The following is a 27,376-nucleotide window of genomic DNA, read 5'->3' on the forward strand; positions in this document are numbered from 1 at the left end:
CAGTTTGAACGGCAGTTTTTAAAAATAATTTCCACGTAACTAAACACTTTTAAACTTCGTATACTGGTAGAATGTGTTTATAAAACATGTTTTTCTCTTGGCTTTATTGAGAAAATTCTATAGTTTGTAAGATATTTGTTGTTGTTTTCTTCAATTTCTGCAATTACAATCAATCAATGACGTCCATTGAAGTAAAAAAAGCATTCTGTGCCGTATGAATATGTCCCTCGTTTAAGAAACAGATTGGGTTTATTTACATTTGTGAAGAAAAAAGATACCCTTCCCCACCACTTATCCTAACCTTAACCCTAACCCTAAAACAGATTGAAATGCAATAGATCGATACTCGGGTCATAATTATGTGTGACAATTTCATATGACACCGCTAGAAAAAACTGCCGTTCAAACCGAAAAGATCCCTAAACACTTTTAAACTTCGTATACTGGTAGAATGTGTTACGTAAAACGGATCTTTTCACTTTAAAAATCTGCCGGTCAAAGTGAAAAGATCCGACTGGTACTTATTAAGTCGGTTTCAAAAATTTAAATGGCGAAGTGGACTTGGGCGGAATTTGAACCCAGAACGTAAGGCCGGAAGATATATATTGCTAATGCTTAGCGGTATTTCGTCTGCCGTTACGTTCTGAGTTCAAATTCCGCCGAGGTCGACGTTGCAGTTCATCCTTTCATGGTCGATAAATTAAGTACCAGTTACGCACTGGGATCGATATAATCGACTTAATCTGTTTGTCTGTCCTTGTTTGTCCTCTCTGTGTTTAACCCCTTGTGGGTAGTAAAGAAATAGGTATGAATCTGCTGATACGTTCTGAGTTCAAATTCCGCCGAGGTCGACTTTGCCTTTCATCCTTTCGGGGTCGATTAAATAAGTACCAGTTACGCACTGCGATCGATATAATCGACTTATCTGTTTGTCTGTCCTTGTTTGTCCTCTCTGTGTGTAGCCCCTTGTCACCCATAATTATGACCCTAGTATCGATCTATTGCATTTCAATCTGTTTTAGGGTTAGGGTTAGTTAGGATTAGTTAGGGTTAGGGTTAAGGTTAGAATTAGGGGTGGGGGGAAGGGTATCTTTTTTTCTTCAGAAATGTAAATAAACCCAATCTGTTTCTTAAACGAGGGACGTATTCATACGGCACAGAATGTTTTTTTTTTTACCTCAATAGACGTCAGTGATTGGTTGAAATTGCAGAAATTGAAGTAAAAAAAAAACAACAACAAAGAAATAGATATATATATATATATATTGCTAATGATTTTGTCCGGCGTGCTTAACGACTGAGCCGAGTCGCCCAAAACCATTGGTGAATTTTACTTTCAGTTTTGATGTTTCTGGCATCGCATTAGTCTCCCTTTCGCCAGACTTTTATTGCAACGGGGAAACTGCTTGGCGAAGGCCGTAACAACATGGACGTCTGTGGGAGCATCTGACAACGCACGCCGATCGCATTTTACCGTTCACTCCCTGTCAGAGCTTTCCTTTTCACTGATATGAAGACGGTCGGAGTTTTAAATAACTTATCTATTGATTAACTGATGAATTACGACATTTTATTGCTTCTGCCCGGATATATTATCAACACCAGTTAAGAATTCGTTGCAGTTGTGTGATCTACGCAAAGGGGTTGGCCTGGCAATACTTTTTTTTTTTCCTCCACATATATCTCCGTATATTGTGTGATTTGCGCCGCCCTCGGAGAAGGAAAACAAACTGGGAGGTTGGTTGACATCTGTTTAACGATTCTATTAAGTTTCTGTTTGTGATAAACATGGAAAAATTTCACAGTAAACAAACTCTAGAAGTGAATGTGTGTGCAATCATTGATTGCCATCTTTTTACATGTTTTAAACTTAAGTGTGCATGTATGTGTGTTTATATATATATATATATATATATACATACAACATACATACATACACACACATACATACATACATACACATACATACATACACACATACATACATACATACATACACACACACACATACATACATACACACATACATACATACATACATCATACATGCATACATACATACATACACACACATACATACATCATACATACACACACACATACATACATACATGTATGTATGTATGTGTGCATGTATGTATATATATATATATATATATATGTATATGTATATATATATATGTATATGTATATATGTATGTATGTATATATATATGTATGTGTGTGTATATATATATATGATTAAAATTATAAATTAGGGTATCTACGAGATACCACCATGCTGAAAATAGCAGCCACTTATCCTTATTTATATAAATATATATATGTAGGTGTATGTATGTATGTATGTATGTTTGTATATTTTTCAAAATAAGGACGCGACCACTGTTCCACGCACTAATTATTTTCTTTCCCAACTCGTGTTGCCATCACCCCAAAAGTTAACTCTCATTGATTTCGTTCTTTCTCTCCCTCTCCGTGTCAATTACCGAAATTTAAAACCACACCTATGTCATTGTTTTTCCCTTCTGTGTGCAGAATATCTTTTCTCTTACGCCTTCTACCATTTAGGTTATCTGTTGCCACACACATATATATAGATAGATATCATGTAATTGCTTCGTGCTCTTATTTCTGATCTGTAATAATTTTCGTTCGAAGTACGTGGTATATTGACAGTTGACTTTGTGGTGCTATAAATTAACTTGGGTACTACTCGAGAACAGTGGTCCCGGTGCGCGCACTCGCGTACTCGCGCATCGTCGCTAGCTAGTCGTGACTAGTAGATCCTTACTTTGTGATTTTGTATGTTATTTACTTTGTGTAAAAAAAATCATTTATTTTGTGTTTTATTTACTTTGCTTAGGTAGTCGTTGTAGGATCGACTAGTCACGACTAGCTATCGCGGACGCGCGACTACCGCGAGTGCGCGTCACCGGGAACCACTGTTCTTAAGTAGAACCATTAACTACTCCCCCCCCCTCGATCCTCCCCCCTCTTTTCTTTTAAGGATATAAATCGTAAATTAGTGTGAAACTATTTCAGAGCTTGTTGAGTTGAAAAAAAGTAGCAGACAGCCTGATTAAACGTGTACACAACATAGGTCGCCGCCTCTTCGTCGACCGACCAACAAAAAACTTAATGGACAAGGGCGGAACTACCCAACTTTGTTAAAAAACGTCGACGTCTAATTTCCGTAATTACTAACAACACATAACACTCACACACATACACACACGTACGGACTATTTATTGTGTAACACGTTTTTGTAACAATTGATTCTCTATTGTCACTGTAAAAAAAAAAACTTTATTATTATTGAAATTATCAACGATTTCTCCCTATTTATTATAAAACACTTCGGTTACTGTTTGGGCTCAGCTTGTCAACCCCGATTGAGCAACCCTTCTTATCAAAAAACATTCCCACCATGTCCATCCCATCGGTTTTGTATTATGATGATTGTTACATCATCCAAACACTCAACTTTATTTTTGAAAATGAAAATAGGGTTCGATTTGAGTAGGATTTGGCTGCTATTTCTAGCAAGTCCAAAGGCTACGTCGCGGCTCCCTAAGGGGGTTAGGGTTAGGGTTCTCTTTGATTGCATTTTGTGTTAAAAGGTCTATTTTAGGTGTTTCGTTTTCGTTTAATTTTCGAAAAGTCAGCATTTAACATATAGTCGTATCTCAATAATTACCTTGACGTGTATAAATATTGAAATTACTGTGATGGCAAATATAGGTATTAACGAAATTATGTGACACCCACAAACTTACCGATTTAATTGAAATTAAGCAACTATCACAAAACTTAACACGGATTTTTTATTTTCTATTGACATTACTACTCTGGCACACTAGTGGGCGGAGGAGGGGCACCTAATCATTGATGTACGGCTTACCTGCACCTACCTGTTGCATTTCTGGTGCTGGCGGAATATTAAAGAACAGATATGTATTAAAATGACAAACACACAGACTGGAGTCGAAAATGTCGGACGTGATTTCCAGTGAAATGCATTTATGGATATCCATGTTTCGTTTTTTAATGTAACTGTTGCTTAGTCAGCAGTCACACTTGATTGTGCTAACCTTATGATGAAGGGTGTTCCGGGCGTGACCACACCGTCTCTCTCTTTACTCTTTTACTCTTTGACTTGTTTCAGTCATTTGACTGCGGCCATGCTGGAGCACCGCTTTTAGTCGAGCAAATCGACCCCAGGACTTATTCTTTGTAAGCCCAGTACTTATTCTATCGGTCTCTTTTGCCGAACCGCTAAGTGACGGGGACTTAAACACACCAACATCGGTTGTCAAGCAATGCTAGGGGGACAAACACAGACACACAAACATACACACACACACATATATATATATATACATACATATATACGACGGGCTTCTTTCAGTTTCCGTCTACCAAATCCACTCACAAGGCTTTGGTTGGCCCGGGGCTATAATAGAAGACACTTGCCCAAGGTGCCACGCAGTGGGACTGAACCTGGAACCATGTGGTTGGTAAGCAAGCTACTTACCACACAGCCACTCCAGCGCCTATGTATATATATATATCGAACATTAATCGAGTCGATCTCACAGGGGTCAGAGACCTGCAAAGACCATGTGAAGAGCCTTACTCTTCCTGGCTAAACCCCAAACAAAAACCTCGTCATTTCTTTTTAAGGAAGTAGGGTGTGATTTGAGGGTGATATGGTTGCTATTTCCAGCAGATCAAACGATTGTGTAGAGGCTCTCTTGTTATAGTGCACTGATCTATTTTCTCTATCTGTGGAACACCTTGTTTCTATTTATTTTTATTTTTACCAATCTCTCTCTGCTTTCTTCATGCATTTGACCAATTCTGTGTAGAATTAAATATTGGTTTATCTGCTAATCCATTCTTTGACTTGGTAGCCATGGTGATGCTCACCTTCTCCTCCAGGATATGGGTACTGTTCATACTCAAACAGCTCATTGGCTTTTGACAGATTTTTGTCTTATAATCCTGCTGGGTGCCCTCACACATGGTCCTTACTGGGTAAGCTTAGTGGTGGAGTCACCAACTACTCGGCTGTGAGCTGGTTGTACCGAATTACATAGTTGCCAGTTGCAGTTTTCCATCAACTTGCAATGGAATTGCACCTGACTTGTCTTAGAGTGTGGTGCCAAGATGTAGATTTATGTTTGTTTATAGGTTTTGATTCTATGTTGCATCTGTGCTATTTCATTGCAATACTGAGATGAAAGAGATGAATGTTATACCATCAGTCTAGTTTCTCCTCTTGGATTAATCTGATGCTTTTATTTGCTGGTACGTCAGATCTATCCAACCCATGTCACTTGTAAAACTGAACTTTAAAATGCCTGTGATAATTTGTTTTATACAACATAGTTAAAATTTTCCACACACACTCATACATTTATATACATATGTGCTAATGTATATATATATATATATATATATATATATTAAAAATTGGAAAGGCCAGTTTATGGGATTACCTTAGGTTTCTCATCCATAAAGGGTTTAGCTTTATGGTGTATCATCAGGTCCCAAAACCTGTTGGTCCAAGACCACTTAAAATTAGGGAGGCAGAAATGCTCCTCCATATTTTTAAGAGGTCATAGGCCAATAGGTTTTGGGACCTGACGATATGCCATAAAGCTATATATATATATATATATATATATATATCGAAATCAAAATCAAATTCGATGACTGGCATCTGTTCTAGTGGAGCACTAAGAGTACCATACGAGTGTGATCATTGCCAGAGCAACAAGCTGGCTTCCATGCCGGTGGTATGTAAAAAGCACCATTCGAGCGTGATCGTTACCTGCATTGCCTTACTGGCATTTGTGCTGGTGGCACATGAAAAAACATTTGAGCGAGGTCGTTGCCAGTGTCGCTGGACTGGCTCCTGTGCAGGTGGCACATAAAAAGCACCATTTGAGCATGGCCATTGCCAGTACTGCCAGACTGGCCCTTGTGCCGGTGGCACGTAAAAGCACCCACTACACTCTCTAATATCTCTTATACTCAATTTTCCTCCACTTTGCTGGCTCCATTTCTTTCAAAATTTTGCATGTCTTCTACATTCACAACCCATGTTTCACTACCATGTTGCACAGCTGTTTTAAAACAGGCATCATACAATTAGCCTTTCATACTGAGTGAGAGGCCCAGTTTTACCAACAATGGTAATAGCTCTCTCAACTTTGCCCGGCTAGTTCTTATTCTAACAACTACTCTTTCAGAGTATCCGCTTCCACAGCTAATTTGGTCACTTATATGCTGGTGGGCACGTAAAAAGCACCATTTGAGCGTGATTGTTACCAGTGTCACCTTACTGGCACATGAGCAAAACATTCAAGCGAGGTTGTTGCCAGTGCCGCTGGACTGACTTCTGTGCAGGTGGCATGTAAAAAACACCATTTCGAGCGTGGCTGTTGCCAGTACCGCCAGACTGGCCCCCGTGCCTGTGACATGTAAAAGCACCCACTCCACTCTCAAAGTGGTTGGTGTTAGGAAGGGCATCCAGCTGTAGAAACTTTGCCAGATCAGATTGGAGCCTGGTGCAACCATCTGGTTCGCTAGTCCTCAGTCAAATCATCCAACCCATGCTAGCATGGAAAGCGGATGTTAAACGACGATGATGAATATGATACAACAGATATAGCGTACTCTCTTCATTCCTTTCCAACCATGACCAACCTTCTACATTCAAAGCCTCTGTTTCACTTCCATGCCATTTCACACTTCCTACACCAAGCATCATACAACTGCTCTTTACTCAGAAAGAGAAACCCTTTATTACCAGGAGCAGTAATAACTCCCTGAACTTTCTCAGCCTCATTTTTACTCTGGTTACTATACTTTCTGAAAACCCACCTTTATGGCTAATTAAGTCATTAAGGTAACAAAAAGTATCATCTGCTCCCGTTAGCTTTCCATTCTGAACATTTGAAGAATCTAAAGAATTATATGTCTATTCTTACCACAGACTATTCCAATATGGAGGCTACCTTCTTTGTCATCTTGTCTATGATTCCATAACATTTTATTTTCATCCATAGTTTACGTAGTTACATTCAGTACATCATATGTAATTCCTACATACTCAGCAAGGCCATTTCCTTTATGGAAACAGTCTGGTCCACTTTGCTATTTACAAAAACTTAAATTTTGCTAAGTTCTTTCGTTTTATTTTTTTATTTTTGAGGACTCTGAAGGTTTTGTTCCTTTTCTGGAATTTCTTCTCTAAATCTTCTGATTCAGCTATAAGAAGTAGGTCATCATCATCATAGTTTAACATCCGTTTTCCATGCTAGCATGGGTTGGACGGTTCAACCGGGGTCAGGGTAGCCAGGGGCTGCACCAGGCTCCAGTCTGATCTGGCAGTGTTTCTACAGCTGGATGCCCTTCCTAATGCCAACCACTCCGAGAGTGTAGTGGGTGCTTTTTACATGCCAGGGGAGGCTGGCAGCAGTCAGGATCCGTTGGTGCTTTTTACATGCCACTGGCACAGAAGCCAGTCAAGGTGGCGCTGGCATTGGCCACATTCGGTTGGTGCTTTTTACATGCCACCGGCACAGGTATCGCAACTACAATTTCCATTTGATATTTATTTTGATGTCAGTATACAGGAATTCCCATGGACAGATGCTATTAAAATCCTCAGTTGCAGCCTCGAGAATTATATTCAACAAGACCTGGCTGAGAAATGGCCCCTGGTTGATCCTTATATGAATGCTAAGTTCACCATTGATTTGACTATTGATTCTCACCTTGCCGACTGTGCTTCTGTACATGATGTGTTCAGCCCTCTTAAAGCATTTCATAGCTTCCTTAGCAACCACCAGATTACAGAGTATGGAAACTAGTCAAAGGCCTTCTCTAGGCTAATGACTGTCTGCTCCTAGCCATTTACTTCTGAAGGTGTCTCACCAGGAAGATAACATCAGTAGTACCACTTTCTGGCATAAAACCAAACTGCATCTCATCCAAGTTAATTCTGTTCTTAATCAATTATGCAATAACTCTTCTTATAACTTTCATAACCTGTTTATGAGAATTATATAGAAAATTTAACTACCAGGGCATTAAAAAAATTTGATATCTCTGTAGTTGTCTTTCAGTAATCTTGTTTTCTCTTGTCTTAAGACAGCATTCACCTGGGGTGGGTTGAGCTGACTTCATTCATCCTCAATGCTGCATCTCTCACAAATGCCGACCAGGCCTGGTGATTTGAGGCTAACGACCATGTGATCTCCAATCACTCCCTATTCCAGCGGTGAACGCCGTAGACATGGGGGCCCAAGTTGGGTTCCAGATCAGCCTTGACTGTCATCAGCCAGGAATTTCGTTGTCCACCACATCGTTTTCGCCAACCCTGAAGGGGAGCTGGGGCAATTGCTTCGTAGATGAATTCTCCTGGTTGACGACGGAGGGCATGACCCAGCCAACGCAGATGTCTCGTTAGGATGACTTGTCGGAGGGAGGTGATTTTGCGTGTTTCCCTTGTTCATGTACTACTTGATAATGATACTGTTACATTAATCATTGGGCAGGACGCCTTCCTGCCAAACTAGATCAATGATGTGAGTTATTAGCATTTATCCTATGTACCTCCTCCTCCTTGTTTTAACATCCACTTTCTTGTGCATTTTATGGGTTAGGCAAAATCCATCGAGGCAGATTTTTTTAATGGCTGGACACTCTTGCTGTCACTAACCCTCGCTTTTTTTGACAAGTGGTGTAAGATTTCCCCATGTGCTTTGAACATGAACAGTACAATTGTTGGACATGATTTTCATGAAAGATTGCAAACAGACTGCTGATTGTATGATAGTGATGTTTGCTTAAATTAGCTTGTATTGTCAAAACAAGACAGAACAAGTATATTCTCTCTCTCACACACACACATGTGGTAAATTGCCCCTGATTGATCCTTTCATGCATGCTAAGTTCACCATTGATCTGACTGTTGATTCTCACCTTGCTGACTGTGCTTCTGTACATGATGTGCACAGCCCTCTTAACCCTTTCGTTACTGTATTTATTTTGAGATGCTCTGTGTTTCTTTCAATTACTCCAAATATAGCAAATAATTTATTAAGATGATTTAGTTATCATTAAGCTAGTGTTAGGAACATAAATTGTGACTAAGGTTTAGTGGAAGATTTTAATTCAGATTTTAATTCAGAACTTTTGAAAACAAGACATTTGTACAGCAGAGCCAGAGCTGGTTTAAGCCAGGTTGGTACCAAAAGGGTTAAGGCATTTCATAGCTTCCTTAGCAACCACCAAATTACAGAGTATGGGAAACCAGTCAAAGGCCTTCTCTAGGCTAATGACTGTCTGCTCCTAGCTAAGTACTTCTGAAGGTGTCTCACCAGGAAGATGACATTCACACACGCACTCACACACACACACATACACACACACACACACACATTCACACATGTATTTATTCCCATCTTTCAGTTCCCATCCACTCAATCCACACACAAGGCTTTGATTGGCCTACGACTATACGAGAGGACACTTGCACAAAGTGGTATTCAGTGTGACTGAACCTTACACACACACACACACACACACACACACATACATATGCTCACACACACACAAGGTGTCTATAGATATATGTACAGTAATCCCTCACCATGTGGAGGCGCGTGGCTTAGTGGTTAGGGTGTCAGCATCATGATCATAAGATTGTGGTTTCGATCCCTGGATTGGGCGACGCGTTGTGTTCTTGAGCAAAATACTTCATTTCATGTTGCTCCAGTCCACTGAGCTGGCAAAAATGAGTAATGCTGTGATGGACTGGCGTCTCGTCCAGCTGGGGAACACATACGCCATTGAAACTGGGAAACTGGGCCCATGAGCCTGGTTAGGCTTTAAAAGGGCGCATTTATTATTTTTATTAATCCCTCACCATGTCGTGGTTCACCCATCATTCACTCAGTACAATGCAGATTTTTCTGGCTGATATATGTAAATATATATGTAATATGTGGAGCTGCAATGGCCCAGCGGTTAGGGCAACGGACTTGCGGTTTCAATTCCCAGACCAGGTGTTGTGAGTGTTTATTGAGCGAAAAACACCTAAAGCTCCATGAGGCTCCAGCAGGGGCTGGTGGCGATCCCGGCTGTACTCTTTCGCCACAACTTTCTCTCACTCTTTCTTCTGTTGGCCTGCTTGCTTAGCCAGTGGGGTGGCGTCATTTGAAAGGCTAAAACAATGCAAAGTGCATTGTGACCAGCGATGTGTAGCAACATCTGATAGCCTGGTCGGTCACGGTGATATGTAAATATATATTGGGACTCCTCAGTACATCACAGGTTTCTGCAGCCGATAGGTATTTATATCTTTTTAGAATTTAATTATTTCAGTGGGAGGTTTTGGAACATAACTCCTGCGATAGTTGAGAGATTACTGTCCACCAGGTAGCTATATGTTTCACATAAAAATGTCATTGGTAATATACACACACACACAAACATGCAAGGTGTATTTAGATGTATGTATAAATGTAAATACACGCACACACACCTGCAAGGTGTGTATAAATATATGTGTAACAGTTAGCTATTGATTTCACATGTCTAGACATGTCAGTAATAATATACACACATATACACGCAAACATACAAAATGTCTATAAATGTAAATACATATATACACACACACACACATACCTACAAGGTGTGTATAAATATATGTATATCAGCTTGCTATATAATTGGGCATTTTGAGCATTTGGTAGTAGTTGTTTGCTAATATTCACATGTTATTGAGCCTGGTCATTGGTCATTTCACGAGGAGCTTCTCAACAGCATTTATTCACAAGGCCGAGCTTATGGAGGTGTCGATTGAAGGTGCTTTGTGAAGGGCCAAGTTCTGCTGACAATGTATGAGGGCTTGTGCTTAGCTGTTGTACAACCTTTTCAAGCAAGGCCTAATCTTCCACAACAGAAGGTCTCTCTGACCTTGGTTTGTCTTTGAGTCTGGTGTCACCTTCCTTGAAATGTCTGAACCAGTTTTATGTTACATGTTCATTGACAGTTCCTGAGGGCTTCAACATCATTAATTTCTTTTGCCTCTGCCCTTGCAGTCAGCCAAAAGGTGGCATAAAATGGCTCTGATTGCAATTTTTTCACCGCTTATTATTGAAGCTGTAAAATAAAGAACACACAATTGATGTTAATCTATATATATAAAGCTGAAGTTGTCTGTGTGTGGCAGGTTTGGTAGCCTTCAGCTAACACTATCTCCTCCGAGACCCTGCGACACAAGTTGACCAAAATTGAGAGTATGATAGAAGAAGGCTTGCTCTTCATTCCGTAGAAGATAAAATTCAAATTGGACCATGTTAACACCAAAAATTATTTATATCAAAAAGGTGCTTTTTTTTCTATGAAAATCCCTATTTTTTACGACTTTTTGTCTGCTGTGTCACCATTTTTCGGTGTATTTCAACCAGAAAAATGTTCACTTAAAGGGAATAACAAGCTACATAATGCAAGATTTTTACTTTTCAAAAATTCCAATTCTAAAGGATCAAAACAAACCCGAGCAACGCCAAGCGATACTGCTAGTCTGTTATATTTGAAAATAAAGAAGAAACAATTCAGAAGTGATTGGACAACAAGTTGTATCAAAATAATGATATAACATGGAAGATACAAGTTGCCAAGAGACATCATTGAAAATCCCAAAATAACTTTTGACTCAACATGGTATGCAAATATACTTCAGCATTTATTGTAGTCTGAAAAGGTAAAGGCATGTGGCTTAGTGGTTAGGGCATTCAGTTCACGATCGCAAGGTCATGAGTTCAATTCCTGGTGACGTGTTGTGTCCTTGAGCAAGACACTTTATTTCACGTTGGTCCAGTCCACTCAGCTGGCAAAATGAAATCGTACCTGTTATACAAGGGGGGCCAGCCTTGTCATACTCTGTGTCACATTGAATCTTCCTGAGAACTACATTAAGGGTACACATGTCTGTGGAGTACTCAGCCACCTGCACATTAATTTCACAAGCAGGCTGTTCTGTTGATCGTTTCAGCTGGGACCTTTGTTGTCGTAAACAACGGAGTGCTTCTTCCTTCTTCACAGGTATGGCTGTGTGGTATGAAGTTTATTTCGCAACCACATAGTTCTGGGTTCAGTCCCACTGTGTGACACCTTGGGCAAATATCTTGTTCTCTAGCCCCAGGCTGACCAAGGCCTTGTGAGTGGATTTGGTAGATAGAAACTGAAAGAAGCCTGTTGAATATAAGTATATGGTGAAGGCACATGGTGCAATGGTTAGAGTGTCAGGCTCACAATCGTGAGGTAGTGAGTTCAGTTCCCGGACTGGGCAGTGTGTTGTGTTCTTGAGCAAGACACTTGATTTCATGATGCTCAAGTTCACTAGTGCCAAGCTGTGGTCAGCCTTTGTTTGTCTTTCCCCAGGATAACATCAATGGCGTGGAGAGGTGAGGCTGGTATGCATGGGCATCTGCTGGTCATCCATAAACAATCTTGCCCAGATTTGTGCCTCTGAAGGGAACTTTCTTGGTGCAATCCCATGGTCATTCATGGCTGAAGGGTGTCTTTACCCTTTTATACACACACACATTTAATAAATGTTGCTTACTGCAAGTTATGGATGATTCTTTTATGACTTCATTGCTTTCAGGCTTAGCTTAAGGTATTTTTACACCCAACATCACAAAATGCGTCTGAATAGACATTGCCGGACAGCAAATAGAGTCTCGGACATTGCTTAGAAAATAATTTTCATTTTTAACCTCGTATATAGTACGCACTAGGGATTTCGACCTTTAAATTTTGGGGGAAAATGCGGGTTATACTCGAGGATTTACGGTGTGTCAAGGGTACACACGTTTTTGGAGTGCTCAGCCACTTGCACGTTTATTTCATGAGCAGGCAGTTCATCAAATCAGCTGGAACCCTTGTCGTCATAACTGACAGATTGCCACGATAAAGTTGTATGTGGGAAGCACTCCGTCGGTTACGATGACGAGGGTTCTGGTTGATCCGAATCAACGGAACAGCCTGCTCGTGAAATTAACGTGTAAGTGGCTGAGCACTCCACAGACACGTGTACCCTTAACGTAGTTCTCGGGGATAGTCAGCGTGACACAGAGAGTGACAAGGCCGGCCCTTTGAAATACAGGTACAACAGAAACAGGAAGTAAGAGTGAGAGAAAGTTGTGGTGAAAGAGTACAGCAGGGATCACCACCATCCCCTGCCGGAGCCTCGTGGAGCTTTTAGGTGTTTTCGCTCAATAAACACCCACAACAACCGGTCTGGGAATCGAAACCGCGATCCTCCGACCGCGAGTCTGCTGCCCTAACCACTGGGCCATTGCGCCTCCACTAAAGTTGTATGTCAGGTACTGTTGAAAGCAATAAAAGAAAGATGCAGGGAAAAAGAAAGAATGAAAAGATGAAAAATCACATGGAAACTACAATACCAACATCTCACTTCATGCGTGCTTTTGTGTTTCAGTTGAGCAAATATTGAAACTAAAATATCATTGTGTGACAATTAATGCAACATTCAGTACATGATATAATTAAGTGGCTTATTATGTCTGTGTTATTGTAATATCACAGTATGCTGGTGTAATCAAGTTTTAGTCTGAGCATTGCTTTATGGAGTAAGGGAAGTACAGTTTCCATCCCATTTGGGAGATACTCTTTTAACTCTTTTACTTGTTTCAGTCATTTGACTGCGGCCATGCTGGAGTACCGCCTTTTAGTTGAGCAAATCGACCCCAGGACTTATTCTTTGTAAGCCTAGTACTTACTCTATCAGTCTTTCTTGCCAAACCGTTATGTTACGGGGACATAAACATACCAGCATCAGTTGTCAAGCGATGTTAGGAGTACAAACACAGACACAAACATATACAAACAAACACACACACACACACATATAATATATCCGTCTACCAAATCCACTCACATACATACATATATATATAACCCATGCTAGCATGGAGAACGGACGTTAAACGATGATGATGATGATACGAAATCCACTCACAAGGCTTTGGTCGGCCTGAAGCTATAGTAGAAGACACTTTCCCAAGGTGCCACGCAGTGGGACTGAACCTGGAACCGTGTGGTTGGTAAGCAAGCTTCTTACCACACAGCCACTCCTGCGCCTATATGTTTTCCTTTTTTTTATAGGCTGACTGGCTTCCGTGCTGGTGGCATGTAAAAAGCACCAACCGATCGTGGCTGATGCCAGCCTCTCCTGGCATCTGTGCCAGTGGCACGTAAAAAGCACCCACTACACTCACGGAGGGCATCCAGCTGTAGAAACTCTGCCAGATCAGACTGGAGCCTGGTGCAGCCTCCTGTGACTGACCAGGCTATCAGATGTTGCTACACATCGCTGGTCACAATGCGCTTTGCATTGTTTTAGCCTTTCAAATGACGCCACCTCGCTAGCTAAGCGAGCAGGTCAACAGAAGAAAGAGTGAGAGAAAGTTGTGACGAAAGAGTACAGCAGGGATTGCCACCACCCTCTGCTGGAGCCTCGTGGAGCTTTAGGTGTTTTCGCTCAATAAACACAAACAACGCCCAGTCTGGGAATTGAAACCGCGATCCTACAACCACGAGTCTGATGCCCTAACCACTGGGCCATTGTGCCTCCACCCTATAAACATATATGACCGTATTTGTGTGTGTGAAATCCCTTGATAAAGTATGACCGTCTCATTAAATGACTATCAGCTTGGTTCCTAATATCTTTGTCACTTTTTTCTAAGATATTAGGCTGTGACATGAGAGTGATTTGGCCCCATAAAGTCTGCCGCATTGGATCATAAATGCATATAAGGGTGTGTGTGTGTGTACACGTGAGGGATGTCTTGCTAAAGCATGACTTTCTTCTCTTTTAAGTGATTCAGTGTACTTCATGCATGAAACTACAAGACTCTCTGACTCATGTTTAAGAGTCATGTTCAAAGATTAATATCTGTCTGCCTGACTATGTATCTCTCTCTCAGTCTATCTATCTGTCTATCTCACTGTCTATGTATGTATGTATCCATGTGTCTGTCTGTCTATCTAACTATTTATCTATCTATTTATCTATCTATCTATCAATCTATCTATCTATCTATGTATATGTAAATCTATGTATAGACATGTATCTATTTATATATACATATATATATGTATGTATGTATATATATATATATATATATATATATATATATATATATATATGTACATATATGTATTTGTGTGTGTGTGTATGTGTGTATGTAAATATATATATATATGTATGTATGTATATGTATTTTCCCGCTATTTCTTTTGTAATTAGTCATCTCAGTGAATTCTCTGATAATGAGTTTTGGCTATTAAATATACATTTACTATTGAGGACTGTGAGTAATTTATTTCTTTAACAAATGACACTCCCCCCTCATCTCCTGTCTCTCTCTCTGACGCACACACACACACACACACACGTGTAGAACTGGCTGTATCAGTATGCAACCAGTTTACTTTCAAAGGGTTCCTCGTTTATAGGTTTGTATTCTATCAGTGGTACAGTAGTGTATATATATATATATGGCCATGACTAATCACCATTGAGCTAGCTCAGTCCATCAAGCTGTAAGTAGGTAGTCCACCTTGCTGTGTTCTTCTTTTGCTGGTGTTAGTTGTTGGGATGTAGCCATGCTGGGTGCACTGCCTTGAAGGGTCCAGTTGATTGTATGGAATGGGTTCTTCTCAGTATTCATTTTTAAGTTTTGTTCTTATTTGATGGCCTCTATTTGTTGAACTGCTAAGTTATGGAATATGAAGACACTTGCCCAAGGTTCCAAGCAGTGGGGCTGAACCCAGAACCATGTGGTTGAGAAGCAAGCATCTTACTACACAGCCACGCCTGCGCCTATGTCCACACAGCCATGCCATATTTATTTTTTACTTTGTTGTAGTTTTTAGTCAGAAGGGGAAGCATTGTCTGTGGCCCTTTAAGGGCCTTTGAATTTGGTGGGATAGAGGGAATAAGGCTAGAGTGACGTGATTGAGTACAGCTGTTTGGATGATGGTAACTTGGTTTGGGTGACTGGACATGAAACCTGTTTTGCCACACACACACACACACACACACACACACACACACACACACGTACAAGCATGTGCATGCATGTACACACACGTGTGTGCTCATCGAAATGCACACATACAGATAGAGAAGAGGAGAGGGAGAGACATTACAATTATTAATTGAACACAATTGGCTTAAACAATTTCCTTCTCGTACACATAAACAAAGAGGGAGAGAGGGAGTAGAGAGAGAGAGAGAGAGAGTGGGGGAGATAGGGTAGAGTGAGGGGTGTAGGGAGAGAGTGAATGAGAGAAATATTAAAATGTCAGATGTCAAGTAAGTCATCATTGAATCAGTGACTCCAAAATGGTTGTGCCTAAAATGTCTTGTACCCATAAAAGTTATCCTGAAACCAAGTGCTTGCAAATCAGTGGACATTAGTAAAACACACCTGAGGTGCCATGTGGTGGGGTGAAACTTAGTGACTGATCACCTAAATAGGTTACAGCAGGATTTGAACTCAGAATGCAAAATCATTCAGTTTGGCATTCTTACAGTTCCCTTTATTCACTGTCCTGCATTTGTCCCTTTATTATTTTCCTTATCATCCCAAAAATGGTCTTTGAGATATCAAATCACTTTACCATTCTACTGCTGTTGTTTGTCAGCAATATTTATTAAAGTACATAAGGCGACGAGCTGGCCGAATCGTTAGCACGCTGGGCTAAATGCTGAGTGGTATTTAGCCCATTGCTATGTTCTGAGTTCAATTTCTGCTGAGGTCAACTTTGCCTTTCATCCTTTCGAGGTCGATTAAATAAGTACCAGATACACACTGGGGTCGATATAATCGACTTAATCCATTTGTCTGTCCTTGTTTGGCCTCTTTGTGTTTAGCCCCTTGTGGGTAGTAAAGAAATAGGTATTTTGTCTGCCACTATGTTCTGAGTTCAAATTCCGCCGAGGTCGACTTTGACTTTCATCCTTTCGGGGTCGATAAATTAAGTACCAGTTATGCACTGGGAGCGATATAATCGACTTAATCCGTTTGTCTGTCCTTGTTTGTCCTCTTTGTGTTTAGCCCCTTGTGGGTAGTAAAGAAATATATATTTCATCTGCCGCTACATTCTGAGTTCAAATTCCGCTGAGGTCAACTTTGACTTTCGTCTTTCCAGGGTCAATTAAATAAGTACCAGTTACTCACTGGGGTCGATGTAATTGACTTACTCCCCTCCCCTTAACTGCCCTTGTGGAAAAAAATTTGGAATCATCATTTATTAAAGTACATTTATTCAATTTATTATTATTTTTTTCTTATTATTTTCCTTTGTTATTGTACTTTTTCTCTTGGTTTTCTTTAAAATAGCATCAGTTTATTAGTAGCAGGTGATTAAGTAAATAGTTAATATTTTCAATTACAAAACAAACATTAAATTAAATTTAGTCTCTTCAGAAGCACGGACCTAAGATCTGCACATATTTTCCCATCTTGGGTTCGTGCTTCTAAAGCGCCTAATTTTAATTTAATATTTATTTATAGCATCTTTTGTTTTTTTTTTAAATAAAATAAAAATAAAATAAATCAAGACTTTTGTCATGAATTGAGCTGAATTCTGAATATTTGGAACAGATTAAAAACATTTTTTTTCCGTTTTTCTTTGGTGACACAAACATCACAAGATTCACAAACTTTGCTTTTTTATCAATATTTTCTCTCTTTCTCTCTCTTTCTATTCGTAGTTTCTACTTTGCTTGAAATATCTGTGGGAGACACACTGAAGCAAGTAATTGTTCTTTTAGGAATCTAATATGAAAGCGTTCTTGTTAGCCAAACTTCTAAAGGGTTATAGTTTATATTTTCATTTAATAGAGCCTTTCATGTTATATTCACTTGAGTTTTAAATTCTTTAATCTCAAAAAGAAAGGGTTATATATTTAATTGAGGTTATTTTTCTGGAAACCGTTATCTTTTAAATTAGCGCCTTTCATTTTTAACTTTGATGAATTCAAGAATTTTGAACAAGTCAACAAAAATGTTCTTGATTTCTTTCATAGTTTTTTTTTTGTTTTTTTGCTATCCTTTTATTTCATAGTCTGTAGGTAGTGTGTAGCCAAATGGTTAAGTAGTACACTTTGCAACCACTAGGTCTTAAGTTCAATCTCATTCCTTGGCATCTTGAGCATTTGTCATTTTGCATAGTTTCAGGTTAACCCTTGCCTTCTTCTTCTTCTTCTTCTTCTTCTTCTTCTTCTTCTTCTTCTTCTTCTTCTTCTTCTTCTCCTCTTCTTCTTCTTCTTCTTCTTCTTCTTCTTCTTCTTCTTCTTCTTCTTCTTCTTCTTCTTCTTCTTCTTCTTCTTCTTCTTCTTCTTCTTCTTCTTCTTCTTCTTCTTCTTCTTCTTCTTCTTCTTCTTCTTCTTCTTCTTCTTCTTCTTCGTTGTTTAACTTCCGCTTTCCATGCTGGCATGGGTTGGACAGTTTGACTGAGGACTGGCAAGCCAGGAGGCTCCAATCTAATCTGGCATGGTTTCAACAGCTGGATGCCCTTCCTAATACCAACCACTCCAAGAGTGTAGTGGGTGCTTTTTACATGCCACCGGCACAAGGGCTAGTCAGGCGGTGCTGGTATCGACCATGCTTGTATGGTGCTTTTTACATGCCACCAGCATAGGAGCCAGTCAGCTATTTGTAAATCTCACAACGAGAGATATTCAGCAACAGTACTTTGTAGTAAAGATTGTTTGCCAACATAACATGGCAGTCCTGGTTTAGGATGAATGTTGCTGTAATTTAGCCCCAGGAGACATCATCTCCAGCTGGCTATACAAAAAATATGGCACAGATCATGTCGTCTAGCCAGCTAGAGACAATGTCTCCTCTCCTGGGGCTAAATTACAGCAACATTTGTCCTAAACCAGGACTGCCATGTTATGTTGGCAAACAATCTTATTCCTGGTTTTAGTTTGTCTGAAATATCTGTGGGAAGCACAATAGTACATGAGGTTGTTGTTTTGCAAATGTAATCCGGAACTGTTGTTAACAGCCACACTCTCTAAGTGCTTACAGTTTATATTTTCTTTCAGCGTTGTAATAAACACACACGAGAAAGCGTAAACAGGAATTCACATTTTTCTAAACAGCAATATGAATTTAGACTTAGCTATGTCATGTGCTCTGGGACTTATAAGGCTGAAGCTGAACTCCAGTTTGCAAGGCATATATGAGGGGGTGCTGAATAGTTCCTGGGTTTAAGGGTATTGTTGAAGGCCTGGTTGGAGGCCCAACCTTCCGAGTTCTTTTACAGGGTTTAGAAAAACTTAAGGGCCACTGTAATAAGTGTATGAATCTGAGAAGGGAATATCATCATCATCGTTTAACATCCGCTTTCCATGCTAGCATGGGTTGGACAGTTTGACCAGGGTCTGGGAAGCCAGGAGGCTGCACCAGGCTCCAGTCTGATCTGGCAGTGTTTCTACAGCTGGATGCCCTTCCTAACTCTGTAAGTGTAGTGAGTGCTTTTTACATGCCACTGGCACAGGTGCCAGGGGAGGCTGGCAACAGCCACGATTGGTTGGTGCTTAAAATCATAATTAACTGATCCTCCTGTATTTTCTTTTACCTAAAGCAGGGGTCCCCAAACTTTTTAGACCATTGACCCCTTTATGGAATCCCTGACTCCTCATCACCCCCCCCCAGGCAAGTACAAGGAAATAATTAAATAATAATAATAATGAGTAAGTAGATGTGCATTTATCGACCCCTTGAATAGTTCCATCGACCACCTTGGAGACCCCTGACTTACAGCAAGGAACTTTTCAGCACCCACTTGTAAGTGACTGGGGTGACATACTTCCCCACTGCACAGGATGCCAGACTATCGCAGGGTTAACTTCCTGGTTATTGGGTGCAGGGTGTGGATCTCATTTACAGCTGAATGGGCTGAGGCAATGTGAAATCGAATGTTTTGCTCAAGAATGAAGTCCACTGCCTGGTTCGGGAACTGAAACCATGATCTTATGGTCATGAATTCAACCCCCTAACCACCAGACCACAATAATATTACTTTGTACAATTAAAGCTAATTATCTGCAGTAGATTATCACACGGATGTTTTCATAACTTGTATATTACGTTACTATTTAGTGAACAGAGAAGCCTTAATATATATGTATATATATGTGTATATATGTTCTATCATCATCATCATCATTGTTTAACGTCCGTTTTCCGTGCTAGCATGGGTTGGACGGTTTGACCAGGGTCTGGGAAGCCAGGAGGCTGGACCAGGCTCTAGTCTGATCTGGCAGTGTTTCTACAGCTGGATGCCCTTCTACAGCTGGATGCACTCCGCGAGTGTAGTAGGTGCTTTTTACGTGCCACCGGCACAGGTGCCAGGGGAGGCTGGCAGCAGCCACGATCGGTTGGTGCTTTTTATGTGCCACCGGCACAGAAGCTAGTCAAGGCGGCGCTGGCATCGGCCATGTTCGGATGGTGCTTTTTACGTGCCTCTGGCACAGGAGGTGGCGCTGGCATCGGCCACGTTCGGATAGTGCTTTTTATTTCGATGGTTCTATGTATTTTAAACATAAGTTAACCTTTGCATACAAGTTATTTCTCAATTGTTAATTAAGTTAATTAAGTTCTGGAATGTTTCTGGAGAAAAGATTATCATAAGTTTTAGCATCCTCTGAAAATATTGGCCCCAAATTATTGAAAAATATGTTGATTGTTGCTTTAAGCTCTTGCCACAAAACTTGGCCTAAATTTAGTTATGCTGAGTAAAGCTTTAGAATTGCGCAACTATTGACACAAGAGATAAGGGCACTGGACAGGATAAGATTGTCCTAGTTTCGGATTGTGTTGTGCTAAGTTGAAATTCTAGTAAAAAACCAGCTCAATTGCACTTGAAAATGTGAAAGTGTTCTCTTATGTTGTTGGAATAAATACTTGGATAAAGATTTGTCTTGGTATTTGGTAGTCATTTATATTTTGGGCAAATACCCAGACAAGGAATGAATACAAAGATTATGTGAATAGTTTGGTATTTAATTCAGTGTTGGTGGTATTTTTTTATGTGTCAATAATCTTCTTTGTTTTTTGGTTTTCAATATAGAAGCAGAACAAATATATGAATTTAATGAAATAAGCAAAACAAAACAAATGTTAAAAAAAAAATATTAAAAATATATCGAACAAAGACCTCAAAATCTGTTGTAGTCGGAAAATTATATTATCTTTTGTTCTTCGTTTATTACATAAGTTTTTATATTCATTTATTCATAAATCTGATCAATGGTCTGTTACATGCTTTCTATGTTATATTTACTACTTAATTAGCTTTCATCGTTTCCAGTCTTAATTTTGTTTTTTCTAATTGCCATAGCTAAAAAAATTCCAAGCATATAGTTTGAATTATTAGAAAAATATTGTGGCTCCACGCAACTGAAATATATTTCAAACCAGCTCCAGCATGGCTCCAGTCAAATAACTAAAACAAATAAAAGGATAGTAATTAGCCGTCATTATTCTGCTTGATGTTGACAATATTTTTGACCCATCGAATAAAACGAATAAAATGCATTTCAGACCTTATAATTTCCTTCTTCATTCTGCTTGATGTTCTTGTTATTTTAACCCACACGCTGTCATATTCAGCTCATCTCAAATATTTTTCAAATATAATAATCTACCAGCTTCATTCTGGCTGATGTTGTTGATAGTTTGATAGTGTTTTAAAACCCACACACACTACTACGAAGTTGTCTGGCATCTGGCATAATGCCTGTGTCCTATATTTTTTTTTATAATGCAGAGTCCTTGTTATTTTTGTGTGTGTGTATTTTTGTTGTCGTCGTATAAATTGTATAAGTACTAAAATAATATATGTACTCTTGGAGTCAAAGACTATTTCCTTAATCTTTAAAGCAGAGAAAGTTTATAATATGCATCGATATATATTTAAAGTAGATGGTTCTCTGTCATCACTTTGAGGTTTCCAGTCTTTCATGAAAAGAAAATAAAATAAAAATATATATACATTTAAAGATGTTTAATTTGACGCGAAGCCAAGAAGAGATTTTAAAATACAGCAGAAAGTAATTTTGCTAAAAATAAATTAAAAATAAAATATGCGTAAAAACTTTGCAAACTGATGTCTCAGTTTATTTTTTAAGTGTAAAAGTTTCAGAAAGTTGTAAAAGATTTAAAAGGTTTATTTTATTTTATTTTATTTTATTTTATTATTGACTTCATTCCATTTGGACCTCAAAAGTAAAATTGTAAATCTGCATTTTATTTTGAGGGAGGAGAAAAAAATATTCTTTTCTGCTTTAGGCACAAAGCCCGAGGTTTTTGGGGAGGGGGGGCCAGTTGATTAGATTGACCCCAGTATGCAACTGGTACTTAATTTAGTGACCTTGAAAGGATGAAAGGCAAAGTTGACCTTGGCAGAATTTGAACTCGGAAAGTAAAGACTAACAAAATACTGCAAAGCATTTCACCCAGAGTGCTAACGTTTCTGTCAGTTTGCCACCTTTGGTTGATAAATAATATTTTCTACTCTAGGCACAAGGCCTGAAATTTTTGGGGATGGGGCCAGTCAATTAGGTGAACCCCAGTGCATAACTGGTACTTAATTTATCGACCCTGAAAAAATGAAAGTCGACCTTGGCAGAATTTTAACTCAGCACGTAAAGACAGACGAAATACCTATTTCTTTACTACCCACAAGGGGCTAAACACAGAGAGGACAAACAAGGACAGACAAAGGGATTAAGTCGATTATATCGACCCCAGTGCGTAACTGGTACTTATTTAATCGACCCCAAAAGTATGAAAGGCAAAGTTGACCTCGGCGGAATTTGAACTCAGCACGTAAAGACAGATGAAATACCGCAAAGCATTTCGCCTGGCATGCTAACGTTTCTGCCAGCTCGCTGCCTTTGGTTGATAAATAATCTTTTCTACTCTAGGCACAAGGCCCAAAATTTTGGGGAGGTGGGGCCAGTCGATTACATCGACCCCAGTATGCAATTGGTACTTAATTTATCGACCCTGAAAGGATGAAAGGCAAAGTCGACCTTGGCAGAATTTGAATTCAGAATGTAAAGATAGCTGAAATAATGATAACCATTTTGCCTGCCTTGTTGTGCTTGAAAAGACGTGTCATGTTAACTGACAGTATTATCAAAGCTCCACATATGCCCTGATTCTTTCATTTACTTTCCCTTCCACGGTTGACCCCTATTGTCTTGTGTAGGTTCCACAAGAGTTGGTGACTGCTTCTTCTTATTCTCCACATATGATCAGCCCTCATTTTTTCCCTCTCCCTACATATCACAACTGTATGATATCGCTGTAGCAATCTTTTTTGGGTGGATGGATTTTTCGGATGGCAGGGTGGGGCAACAACTGGTTTCACTTTCGTTTCACTGCCACAACTGCATGGGGGTGGAACACATATTCTTCTTGGTTGTCATCTCTTCTGAAGAAGGCTTCGATGCATTCTTCTGTCTAACATTGCTAATATGTGTCACAGAGCATGTGTTGTATTCCTCTGTTATAGACAACTTGTATCACAGTTCACATGTTGTATTCCACTGTGAACTTAGAGCAAAGAAACTTCAGAAGAAAGAAAAGAACAATATTTAATAGAGTGGTGTTTTTTTTTCTACTTTTGGTTGGTTGTTTGTTTTCAGTTTCCCTTTGCTTTTCAATGTCCAGAGTTCTATATTTGGTGACAAAAGATTGCTTTGACCTTTTACAGAATGGCATCAAGCTTTGAAAACGCAATAGAACCATGGCTTGCTTTAGTTAGAGTTTTTACTGCGAGACATTATTTCTAGCTTCTCTGTTCTTGCTGTCTGTCTGTCTCTCTTTTCCTCTCTTTCTCTGCCTGTCTATCTCTTTTTTCCTCTCTCTCTCTGTTTCTCTTTGTCTGTCTCTCTCTTTCTCTGTCTGTCTGTCTGGCTCTCTCTCTCTGTCTCTCTTTGTCTCTTTGTCTCTCTCTATTCCTGTCTCTGTTTTTCTCTCATGCCATACCATAATCATTGTGTTTGTTGTTATTGTTCTTGTTATTTCGCTCTGGGTTGGATGAGGAAAAGCCTTCCAGTCATGCCCATCCCATCTGTTGTCATCCATCATGCTTCCTATTACAATATTATCCCATGTAGCTTTAGTTATCTTCCTTTCCAACATGTTTCTTTGCAATGGTTTGATTGAGCAGGGAATCTGCTCTCTCCAAAATCATTGGAAGCTGTGTGTGTGTGTGTGTGTGTGTGTGCAGGGGGGGGTACATAGTTATTTACACTTTTATTATTTTATTTGTTTCAGTCATTTTGACTGCGGCCATGCTGGAGCACCGCCTTTAGTCGAACAAATCAACCCCAGGACTTATTCTTTGTAAGCCTAGTACTTATTCTATCAGTCTATCAATATCTATGGATGGAAGCACTCCGTCGGTTACGACAACGAGGGTTCCGGTTGATCCGATCAACGGAACAGCCTGCTCGTGAAATTAACGTGTAAGTGGCTGAGCACTCCACAGACATGTGTACCCCTTAACGTAGTTCTCGGGGATATTCAGCGTGACACAGAGAGTGACAAGGCCGGCCCTTTGAAATACAGGTACAACAGAAACAGAAAATAAGAGTGAGAGAAAGTTGTGATGAAAGAGTACAGCAGGGATCACCACAATCCCCTGCTGGAGCCTCGTGGAGCTTTTAGGTGTTTTCGCTCAATAAACACTCACAACGCCCGGTCTGGGAATCGAAACCGCGATCCTCCGACCGCGAGTCCGCTGCCCTAACCACTGGGCCATTGCGCCTCCACATCAATATCTGTAGTGCTGGTGCCACAAAAAAATGTACCCAGCACACTATGTAGAGAGTGGCCACTGTTAGGAAGGGCATCCGACTCTAGTAACCACAACCAGAATGGAGACATTGGAGCAAGATGTGGACCTTCAACTTTCTGGATCCTATTGAACTGACCAACCCATGACAGCTTCTTAAACAAGCATGAAATGATGGTGGTGGTGGTGATGATGATGTTTCATTGAAATATATATTCTGTATTTGTTTTAAAAATCTTTCATAAAGCTAATTATATTTGTTATTTCTATTTCGTTAGGCCTGCACAAGTTAATGGTATAACTGTCATCAGAAGGTTTGTTAAGTTAGCCAAGTGAAACTCTTACCATGTTTCACCAAGGACATTCTCACGCATTAGCCCCTATCTTGGCTAAAAAACTTCTGGACACCTTACAAACAGATCTTCGGCAGTTGTCTTCTGAGGCCAAAAGAAAATTCCCCAGTGTTAAAGAGGTATTTATGTTTTCTTCCAGCCTTTTTTTTTTTTTGTTAATATAATCGATTGATATTTTTCTTTCTTTATTTTCCTTTTTGTTTTTCTTTTATAATTTTTCACCTACACTGATGTATATTTTTCATTCTCGATATGTTTTGGCAGATTCACATGGGAATAGTCTTAGTGCTGTTGTATTTCACCTTTAAAGAACAACTTTACCCTTCGTATGATGTGTGTTGACAGGACATGCGATTCAGTGACATAGGGGTTTCTTTGAGACGCTGGTATTTTGACACCTTCATGTCTCTTCACTCAAAGCAAACTCCACCCCCCAGGAACCCTGGTCGTTCTTGTTTATAGAATTCAGTTAAAAGATTATTTGCTGACATACGATATCTGTTAAGTTGATGGTAAATTATGAGAAGCACAGAAAACAGCGAGAGTGAAAATGATAATGTATTTATTTATTCTAAACATGTTCTGGCAGATTTAAACGGGAATATGCTTATGAAGAACAGCTTCTTGTAGACGATGTGTATTTAATTCTCTATTGCCCACAAGCGGCTAAACATAGAGGGGACAAACAATGACAGACAAAGGGACTAAGTCAATTACATCAACCCCAGTGCGTAACTGGTACTTATTTAATCGACCCCGAAAGGATGAAAGGCAAAGTCAACCTTGGCGGAATTTGAACTCAGAACGTAGCAGCAGACGAAATACCTATTTCTTTACTACCCACAAGGGGCTAAACACAGAGAGGACAAACAAGGACAGACAAACGGATTAAGTCGATTACATTGATCCCAGTGCACAATTCGCACTTATATTATCAATCCCGAAAGGATGAAAGGCAAAGTCGACCTCGGTGGAATTTGAACTCACAACATAATGGCAGACTAAATACCACTAAGCATTTTTGCCTGGTGTGCTAACGATTCTGCCAGCTCGCCACCTTTTAGATGATGTGTATTGACAACACACATGACTTAGTGACATAAGGGGACACTGAAGAGAGCCCCATAACACAGGTGTTTGAGGAAAGCAACTACAAGAGTAGAAACGCTTCTTACAAAAGGGGCTCAAAACTTGTGAAAGAATGAGGATTAGTAGAAAGGTGAGTGACTGGATTAGTAACCTTTAGAGGAGGATTAGGACACGAAAGTGCAACAGGACAGTGGCCGTGGAATTATTTACAAAACAGAAATAAATAAGCCATGTCCTGGTGATGTGAAGGGGTTTGAAGTTTGAAAGAGAGTATATCGGTGAGAACCCGTGCTAGCGCGGAAAACGGACGTTAAACGATGATGATGATGATGATGATGTACAAGAGAAAAAGTTTGGTAGAGCGACAGTCATAGAAGTGTTTATGGAATAAAAATAATGAAGCAGTGACTGTGTGATGAGAAGGATGGAACCATGTCTCTCTCTCATCCTGGTGATCAGAGAAGGGTTGAGGATTAGTTTTAAAGAAGAAATACAAAGAAAGATACAGGCTCTGGAAATGGAATGTCACCACAAAATCTTAGACTTCTCATTCTTGCATCGCATCACAAACGAGCAATTTTGCAAAACCATTCAGCATCTTATTGAAGGAAAGAAAACTGAGATGGTGTGGCCATCTCAGTGGCCACCGAAATGGCCACTGGAGTGGCCACTGAGATGGCCACTAACTCCACTGGTCTTGTATGGACTAATCTTCCAGGAACCTTAAAGAGGGAAAGGAGAAGAGGTGGACAGAGAAAAAGATGGTTGGCTATCATCAAGAAATGGATACAAAAATACTAGTAAAGAACCAGGCTCTGGCACCCAACCATGACAGTCCTTGCTGAACTAAGCCAAGCAAGGATATTTGGTGTTTAAGATTTAGCTTGTATTTTATAGTTATTTTGATTTGTATTTCATATTGTAAAAATTATTCTTTGTTTATTACATCCATTAAATACATGGGTTTCAAATTTTGGCACAA

At 39.7% G+C, this 27,376-nt stretch overlaps 1 protein-coding gene across 3 annotated transcripts in view; it reads left to right on the forward strand.

The window, feature by feature from the left end:
• Positions 1-1,392: 1,392 nt before the first annotated feature.
• The window catches only part of LOC115217025 (protein MON2 homolog), a 794,357-nt gene continuing 768,373 nt past the window's right edge, over positions 1,393-27,376 (forward strand). For all 3 annotated transcript variants that reach the window (XM_036507025.1, XM_029786561.2, XM_036507026.1), the window contains exons 1-2: positions 1,393-1,737; positions 25,231-25,424. In XM_036507025.1, coding sequence (XP_036362918.1) covers positions 25,299-25,424 — 126 coding nt within the window. In that variant the 5' untranslated portion in view covers positions 1,393-1,737; positions 25,231-25,298. The remainder of the gene's footprint in view (positions 1,738-25,230; positions 25,425-27,376) is intronic.

The sequence above is a fragment of the Octopus sinensis genome, linkage group LG11, assembly GCF_006345805.1.
Source record: "Octopus sinensis linkage group LG11, ASM634580v1, whole genome shotgun sequence".
NCBI lineage: Eukaryota > Metazoa > Mollusca > Cephalopoda > Octopoda > Octopodidae > Octopus > Octopus sinensis.